The sequence below is a fragment of the Mus caroli genome, chromosome 7, assembly GCF_900094665.2.
Source record: "Mus caroli chromosome 7, CAROLI_EIJ_v1.1, whole genome shotgun sequence".
NCBI classification, from domain to species: Eukaryota; Metazoa; Chordata; class Mammalia; order Rodentia; family Muridae; genus Mus; species Mus caroli.
Window position 1 is genome coordinate 129,444,958 of NC_034576.1, and position 8,998 is coordinate 129,453,955.

The 8,998-nt window shown below is 48.4% G+C and overlaps 1 protein-coding gene across 2 annotated transcripts; it reads right to left on the reverse strand.

Annotated features, from left to right (window-relative positions):
• Positions 1-2,977: 2,977 nt before the first annotated feature.
• On the reverse strand, positions 2,978-7,459 carry LOC110298960 (zinc finger protein 764). 2 transcript variants are annotated; one of them, XM_021168504.2, is made up of 3 exons: positions 7,067-7,459; positions 6,812-6,925; positions 2,978-6,309 (listed from the first exon to the last, which is right to left on the reverse strand). In XM_021168504.2, exons 1-3 carry the CDS (start codon positions 7,248-7,250, stop codon positions 5,369-5,371), a joined length of 1,239 nt encoding a protein of 412 aa, XP_021024163.1. In that variant the 5' UTR covers positions 7,251-7,459; the 3' UTR covers positions 2,978-5,368. The 2 variants fall into 2 exon arrangements, with proteins under 2 accessions (XP_021024163.1, XP_021024164.1); XM_021168505.2 differs by having other exon boundaries at positions 6,084-6,309; positions 7,104-7,442.
• Between the last annotated feature and the right edge of the window lie 1,539 nt (positions 7,460-8,998).

The window sequence follows — 8,998 nt, forward strand, 5'->3', positions numbered from 1 at the left end:
TAGCTGCCTTCAGACACTCCAGAAGAGGGCACCAGATCTCGTTATGGATGGTTGTGAGCCACCATGTGGTTGCTGGGAATTGAACTCAGGACCTTCAGAAGAGCAGTCAGTGCTCTTAACCGCTGAGCCATCTCTCCAGCCCCTGCTTGGCATTTCTTAAGGTTAGCAAGCCTCAGGCTGGAGAGATGGCTCCCTGGTTAAGAGCTCTGACTGCTGTTCCGAGGGCCCTAGAGAGGAGGTAGGAACTGTAGTGCACGAGGTAGTGCACTGCACTAGTTGGGAGCTTAATGAGTTTGCTAATTCATTCAAGCAGAAGTCTGGGAAATATGTATGGGAATGGATTTTAAGGGTGTGGGATAACAATAGAAGGAACACAAAACTAGATCAGGCTGAGTTGATTGATATGAATGGAGATTCTAAGTTTAATATGGAAGCTCCCACAGTTAAAAAAAGGTGTCAGAAGTTTGATTGGTTGGCTGAAGTGTTTATCAAAAGATGGCCTACTCCTACAAAAGGAGTTGGAGATGCCTGATACTCCTTGGCTTAGTGTTGGTGAAGGTATTTTAAGGCTCAGGGGATTGCAGTGCTAGAGTTGGTACACTGCATTATCAGCTTAATCCTCCACAATGGGAAGGCCCAGAAGACACGTCCTTCTCTAATCCTATAAGATGCAAACTGCTGAGAGGGGCACCGGCACATTTGAAGAGTTTTGCCCTTTTCCTTGTGCCAGACCTAAGGGCTGGAGATGCTGCTGCTCAGTGCGATGAATTAAATGCAATGGGTTTAATTTGGCCCCGGGGGTGGCAGCATTGAATTAATTGCCAGATCATAGTTATCATAATTGGGACAAACCAGCGTTCATAATGACCTAACCCATAATGAATGGTCAGCGTAGGCAAGGTGAATTTTATAATGGCATGACTCATATGGACCTTTGATACTGGCTAATCAGTCATGGTGTTTCCAGACATGAAATAGATAAGAAGACTACTGCATTTCTGGTTATCTGTATAAGCAGAACTATTCTCAAATGAAAGAAAGGCTACATTGGATCATAGCAAAAGCTCATCTCAGCCAGTGAACCAGTTTTCAGACTTGAGCCAGTTTGCAGACCCAGAACTCCTTGAATGAAGGGGTGGTCAAGTTCCCCTGAGGAAAAACCTTGATAAGACACCTGAAAGTTTTGCGGTTAGCCTTTCTCCAGTTCTTCCCCAAGAGGGACCTATGGCCCTTTACAAGGGTCACTGTATACAGAGGACAAGGAAACAATCAGACTTTCCGGAGTCTTTTGGATACTGGCTCTGAATTGACGCTGATTCCAGGAGATCCCAGGGAACACTTTGGCCCTCCAGTTAAAGTAAGGGCTTATGGATGATCATTGAGGTTTGGCTGATATTTAACTCACAGTAGGTCCAGTAGGTCCTCAGACTCATCCTGTGGTCATTTCCCCAGTTCCAGGATATATAATCAGGCTAGATAGACTTAAAAGTTGGCAGAATTCAAGCCGGGCGTGGTGGCGCACGCCTTTAATCCCAGCACTCGGGAGGCAGAGGCAGGCGGATTTCTGAGTTCGAGGCCAGCCTGGTCTACAAAGTGAGTTCCAGGACAGCCAGGGCTATACAGAGAAACCCTGTCTCGAAAAACCAAAAAAAAAAAAAAAAAAAGTTGGCAGAATTCTCACATTGGTTCCCTGACCCGTGGAGTGAGGGCTATTATGGTTGGAAAGGCTAAATGGAAACCTTTAGAGTTGCCTCTGCCAAAGAAAATAGTGAATCAAAAATGGTATGGCATCCCTAGAGGAAATGCAGAAACTAATGTAACCATCAAGGACTTAAAAGATGCAGGGGTGGTGGTTCCCACCACATCTCCCTTTAGCTCTCCTATCTGGCCACTGCAGAAGACAGATGGATCATGGAGAATGACAGTTGGCTACTGAAAACTAAATCAGGTAGTAACTCAGATTGTAGCTGCTGTACCAGAAATAGTTTCCTTATTTAAGCAAATTAACACATCTCCTGGTACCTGGTATGCGGCTATTGATCTGGCAAATGCCTTCTTCTCAGTATCTATCCATAAGGACCATCAGAAGCAGTTTGCTTTCAGTTGGTAAGGCCAGCAGAATAACTTTACAGTTTTGCTTCAAGGAGATATTAACTCTACTGCCCTATGTCATAACTTAGTCAGAATCTTGATCTTGATCATCTGTCTCTTCTACAAAATACCACACTGGTGCACTAGATTGGCATTATGCTGATTGGACCAAATGAGCAGGAGGTAGGAACTATTTTGGACTTATTGGTAATACATATATGTGTATCAGAGGATGGGAAATAAATCCAACCAAAACTCAAGGACCATCTACATCAGTAAAATCCTTAGTTCAGTAGTGTGGGGCATGCAAAGATGTTCCTTCTAAGATGAAAGATACGTTATTGCACCTGGCTCCTTTCACCGCCTAGAAAGAAGCACAACATTTAGTGAGTCTATTTGGATTCTGGAGACAGCACATTCTTCACTTGGGCATGTTATTCAAGCCCATTTACCAAGCTGCTAGCTTTCTTTGGGGCCTGGAACAGGAGAAGGCTCTACAACAGGTTCAGGTTGCTCTACAACTCAGACCATATGAACCAATAGATCTGATGATACTTGACATATCAGTGCCAGATAGGAATGCTGTTGGGCCCCTATAGGTTAATCACAGAAGAGATCTTATGGGTTTGGGAGCAAGACTCTACCATCATCTGCAGACAATTATTTTTCTTTTGGAAGACAGACAGATCTTGGTCGGCTATTGGACCTTAGTGGAAACTGAACATCGGACAATAGGCCACTAAGTTACCATGCAACCTGAACTGCCCATCATGAGCTTGGTAGACCTACCAAGTCATGAAGTAGGACGTGCACAGCAGCAGTCTATTAGCAAATGGAAGTGGTATATATGCCAGCAGGCCTGAGAAGGTCCTGAAAGGACAACCAATTTACATGAAGAAGTAGCCAAATATCTATGTTTTCTACTCCTGTTAAAATGCCATTGGCTGCCAAGCATGTACCTATAGCCTCATTGGGTGTGATCAGCTGTGATCATCTGACTGAGTAAGAGAAGACTAGGACCTGGTTTACTGATGGTGCTACATGCTATGCAGACGCCATCCAGAAGTGGGCAGCTGCAGCATTACAAACCCTTTCTGGGACAACCCTGAAAGATACAGGTGGAGGAAAATCTTCACAGTGGGCAGAACTTCAGGCAGTACACATGATATTACACTTTATTTAGAAGAAGAAATGGCCAGATGTATGATTGTTTACTGACTCATGGGCATAGCCAATGGATTGGCTGGATGGTCAGGGACTTGAAAAGATCATGATTGGAAAATTGGTGAGAAAGACATCTAGGGAGGAAGTATGCATATAGATCTCTCCAAATGGGTAAAAGATGTGAAGATATGTGTGTCACATGTAAGTGCCCACTGAAAGGTGACTTCAGCTGAGGAGTTCAATAATCAAGTAGATAAGATGATCTGTACTGTGGACAGTCAGCCTCTTGCCCGACTTGACACTCGGCCAGGTATCTTGTCAGGAACTCATCAGAGATGTGAAGGCAGCAGAGGTGAACTTAACACTCACCTGAGTCTCAGTCCCCTGGAGGCTACAGAAGAGGATCTTCTGAGGTCAGGGCAACACATGCAAAGATGTCTCTTAAAAATTGTGTGTGGAGGAGATGGGTGAGAGGTTAAGAGCACTTGCTGTTCTTCCACAGAACCAGCTTTACATTCCCAGTGCCCACATCAGCCCCCTCACAATTGTGGGCAGCTCCAGCACCCTCTCCTGGCCTCCACAGGCATCTGCATGCACATGTGAATCTACCCAGAGACAACAGTGTTAAAGGCAGCAGTGGACTGTGACCCTGCAGCTTCACTGTGGTCTTGGGCCAGTTGCTGAGCCTCCTCTGATCTGTCTTTGAGCCCAAAGGGATGGGAAGGCCCAGATTTCTCCAGTTCAAACAGGCAAGGAGTCTAAGAGAGGCTACAGAGGCCCAGCCCAGGGACTTTCCTTCCTAACTGAGGAGCTGCTGACTAGCAGGCTTCTCCCTGGTGGACAGAGAGATGGGTGGGAGGGCAGGGTGAGCACAGCCCACTTCCCACTGTAGGGTCAGATATCTGCCCCAGGGGCCTCCTCCTAACTGGGAGTATTCTTCAAGCTGCTTCCTCTCCCAGGCACAGAGAAAAGGCAAAAAAGGTGATAGGCAAGTACGAACTTTAAAAGCTATAACATAAAATACAAATGAAGAGCAGAAATCGTTTATGGGGTTTTTGTTTCTTTCTTTCTTTTTCCTTCTATGCCATCCAATTTCATACAAGCCCCCCTTGATTGAGAAAATCCTAAAATCCACTGTCTTCTAGAACTGATTCTCTCCTTCCAACGCTGAAATCAAATCATGGGCCGTGATCTGATCTGAACCTGGTATGTGTATGTGTATGTGTGTGTGTGTGTGTGTGTGTGTGTGTGTGTGTGTGTCTGTGTGCCTGTCTGTCTGTCTGTCTGTCTGTAACAGAGGGCAGCCTTAAAGTTCTGAACATCCTTGTGCCACCAGCTACCAAGTGCTGCAAGCAAGCATGTGCCGGCACACACAGTATATGGAGTGCTGAAAATGGGCCACAGAACTCTTCTGTCTTGTTTGCTGGGCTGAATATTTTGGATTTTTTCCAGAGAACCTAGAAACTTGGGCCTTTGGTACATGTGATAGATGCTTTGGTTTTTAAACCGTAATAAATTAGTTGCAATTTTATTTATTTTTATATGCAGTCTCAGGTGACCCAAACTGGTCTCAAATTCCTGATCTTCCTGTCTCTACCTCCCCAATGCGGGGATCATAGGCAGGAACCACCACACCGGGCTCTTGACCAGTAACTCAATCCCGGAGAATGCAGCTGGCTCAACACACACAGAGCCATCAACTTGAGCCTCGGCATTAAAGACACAATGACTTCAAGGAGGCTCTCTTTATCCTCAGGCCTCTCAATACTTCTGAGCCAGGAAAAGGCCCTCGCTTCTCATAGAGCTCTAGTGGGGTTGCCCAGCCCTGCCCAATAGACGCCAAGACGACGGTCGATCCAGAGAGTGTGCAGATGGATCTGGAAACCTCCTAGAAGACTGTACCGGGTGCCCAGACCAGCACTACCTAGAACGTCTGTGCCTTCTGGAGGAAGCAATAGGTTCAACCCTCTGGGCCTCAAACAATGTACATATCTCACCCTCTATGTTGGCACCTTTAAGACCATCCTCCACACTCCTGAAATATCTCTAGGTAATGCTGGAAGCCCAAAGGTAGATCCGAGTCCTCTTGGCTAGGGCCCAGGGATATAGATAACTAACTGGCTTTTTTGTCCTTAAGGCCTTTAGCTCCTGATCTATGGACCCACTGGTGGCTTGTCATAGCTGACTTTGTGCGAAACTGCCTGCCACATTGAGGGCAGGGGTAAGGACGCTCGCCAGTGTGGGTCCTCCTATGGGCTGGAATTTCAGAGCTCTGACGAAAGCAGCGACCACAATCAGGGCATGAATAAGGCTTTTCACCTGTATGGATGCGCATGTGGCGCCGAAGATATTTGGAATCCGCAAAGGCTCTGCCACAGTGAGTGCAAGTGAAGGGGGTGACACCGCTGTGTACCACCCGCTGGTGCTCACGGAACGCAGATCTCTGGCTGAAGCAGCGTCCACAATCAGCACAACTGTAAGGCTTCTCCCCAGTGTGGATACGGAGATGGGCAATGAGGCCAGAGCGACGTGTGAAGGCTCGGCCACAGTTAGAGCAACAATGAGGCCGTTCCCCTCTGTGTATCGCCCGATGCGAGCTCAGGGAAGAAGACCGGCTGAAAGATTTGTTGCAGTCAGGGCACTGAAATGGTTTTTCACCTGTGTGAGTGTACATGTGCGCCACCAATGTGGACCGCTGGGTAAAACTCTTCCCACAGTCCGGACACTGATGCGGCCGTTCACCTCGGTGTATGGCTCGGTGCATGCTCAGGGAAGAAGCCCGGCCGAAGCATTTGTTGCAGTCTGGGCACTGAAACGGCTTTTCGCCTGTGTGAGTGTACAGGTGCTCCACCAATGTGGGCCGCTGGGCAAAACTCTTCCCACACAAATGGCACCCGTGACGCTTGTCTGCCCTTAGGACCGTGGCTTGAACACCACTAGGGGAGACAGCAAATGAGAGCTGTGGCTCCTTCTGCCCAGGTTCTGGAGTAAATGCCTTCTGCATTGCTTCAGTCTCTTCCCTTGGTCTCTTCCTTCCCTTCTCGGGCCTGCAATCTGCTGGGAGACCATGACAAAGCTCAGACTCTGACTTCTACTGCCCCTTAATTTCCACAGCCCCACATGGCGACAGACAGGGCACAGGACAGTAGAGACCACCGCATCTGAGCATGTGCGGTGTACAGATGTCCAGATGCAGCATAAAGAAAGGTGTCTGTGTGGTCCCCGTTCCCAAGTGCAGTGGGCTAAGAAGCACTTGTCAGAGGTGGACAGCAAGAACTGAATGAGACTCCAGAAGGCAGCCACAGTGATGGCAGCAGAGGAGTGGGAACGAGGGGCTACAACCTGTAAAGCCTAGTGACCCTGTATATACAAGGTAAGAGCACTGGACAGAACAATCACAGCCCCTTTCCAGATGAATCCAGAGGCCAGCCATCATGGCTTTGGCCAGGAAACAGGAAAATAAGAAGAAAATGCCAGGCAGTAAGTGCAGTCACTAGAAGACACCACACATACTGGCAACACAGAAGTTTCCCCAGGCAAATACCCAGTCCTTCACCTGAGTGGAATTCTGTCTTGCACATGGCCACCTCTGGATCCTGGGCACAGGGTCCCCACACTTCGGACTCTTCCTCCACCCAGCAGATGAGCGCTGGTTTGGCGCATCCGACTTCTAGAGGGAAAGATAGCAAACCCACTAGTCAGGCGGACGACCTAGTTGTTTCTGACCGCCCGTGCTCAGGGCTCTCTGCTGCCACGCAGGACCCACGGTGTCACGGGCGGCGCGAACACAGGCGGCCAGGAAGGTTCTCACCGATATAGGACAGGAGACCATAGGTCTCGCGCATCACCTCTCGGTACAGGGCTCTCTGCGCCGGCCGCAGACACCTCCACTCCTCAGGGGAGAAGTACACGGCGACGTCCGCGAAGCTCACAGCCCCGGGTTTACAGGTCGCAGGCCGAGCCGAGGCCCTTCCCGGGGCCATCCGCTGCGCCATGGGGACTCCCCGCACAGACCCTGGGTCAGCCCCGCACGCCTGGGATTGCCTGCCCAGTCCAACGTGTCCGTGGTCGGGTACCAAGGCTGAAAAGGGACAGGAACCCGGTCCGTGGGCACCTTAATGTAGGTAAAAATTGAAAACTTATAGGAGCACAGCGGAGATTACAGGAAGACCGCTTAAAAATGTAGACTTGGGCGGGGCGTCTCAGGAACTATGCTCCCTAGCGGGCCTGCCCAGGGTTGCATCACTTGACTTCCTGCATCAATGTCTTCAAACCCTCATGCAAAATGGCCACAGAGTTTACAAGTGCCAGTCTGAGAACTAGTCCCAGGCTGACAGGCCCAAGTGAGACTCCTGCCTGTGAGGACCACATGCAGGGAGGGTTTTATGGGCTCAGGAGACCCTCAGCCCTCTCATAGTCAGCTAGGTGGAAGCAGCCTGTGAATAGATGTTAAGTATTTTATTTGTGGTCAGTGTTTATCACGGATCTAGAAGCAAGCCTGTGGAGGGAGGCCTGTTAATAAGCTATTAAATGAAACAGGCCTCCAGTTGTGGTGGTTTTATCAGCTTGGTCTTCAGTTCTCAAACTAGTTGAGGAATACTGACTGCTCCTGATACAGATCAGACATCACAGAGCTGATCTTTGATCAGCCAGGACACCTGGGACATTCTGGATCATCTAATCTTCTAAAAGGTTAGATATACACCTGCCCATCTGGATTTCTCTGCCTCACTCTTAGGAGGGAGTTAAGATTTCTGGGCCTTCTGTGAGAGTCCTGGGAGGAATGAGGTCCTACTTAGAGTCAGGCTTTAAGTCTGATTCATTGTTATTTTAATATAAGAATATCTACCTATGAAAGGAATATTACCCTATTTGTCATCATTCAGAGATGTTTGTTCTTTATAAAAAAAAAAAAGAAAAAGAAGCCAGGGATATGTTGGTGGAGGCACAGTGTGGTGTAGGAGAAGGGGGTGCCTCTGAGGGCTCATTTGAGGCCTCCCTTCCCCCCGAGGTACCAGCTTATGATGGTACAGTATAGAATAAGAATAGAGTTTATTTAAGGCGTGGGGAGGAGAGTTGATGGCTTAATAGAGACACATGAAGAGAAACAGAGAGAGAGAGGGAGAGAAGGAAAGGTGAGAAAAAGAGAAGAAAGAGAGAAAGAGAGAGAAAAGAGAAGTGGAGAAGAACACATGGAGGGGGAGGGGAATGAGGAGAGAAGGGACAGAGCAGAAGAGGGTTAGAGAGAAAGAGAGCAAAAGATGAGGGCAAGCAGCCACTTTTATAATGAGTCAGGCATACCTGGCTGTTGGCAGGAAACTGGGGCAGAGCCTAGAAGAAATGCTAACATTCCCCCATTTTGGTTTAATTAAAGAAGGGAAAATTAGAAAGAGGTGATGGTGAAGCAGGAGTAGGGTTGTCCTGATGACTGGCTATCACGATGTCTGACTACTTCCTGCTGACTTTGGGGTGNCATNTGTCTGGGAAACCTAAGAAAATGGGTATGGGGAGGTTGGTCCAGTCTTAGCAGAGTTGGCTGTTTCCTTGGTGTCCAGGGTCTGTGGAACCATCTGTGGGAGAGAGGAAGGAGCAACCCCAAGAGGTGCATCTGTGCCTGTGAAAGAAGATGGGAGCACCGGTGGGTTGCTTCTCTGGAGCTGTCCTGGATGTAGTAAATGGCTGGACGTGACAAGATGCTGAAACTCACATACACACACACACACACACACACACACACACACAC

Coding starts and splice junctions, on each gene's coding strand:
- LOC110298960 (XM_021168504.2), bottom strand. CDS start 7,250: ATGGCGCAGCGGATGGCCCCGGGAAGGGCCTCGGCTCGGCCTGCGACC. Junction 6,926..7,066: donor TGGTCTCCTGTCCTATATCG/GTGAGAACCTTC, acceptor CTTTCCCTCTAG/AAGTCGGATGCGCCAAACCA. Junction 6,310..6,811: donor CAAGACAGAATTCCACTCAG/GTGAAGGACTGG, acceptor GTCTCCCAGCAG/ATTGCAGGCCCGAGAAGGGA.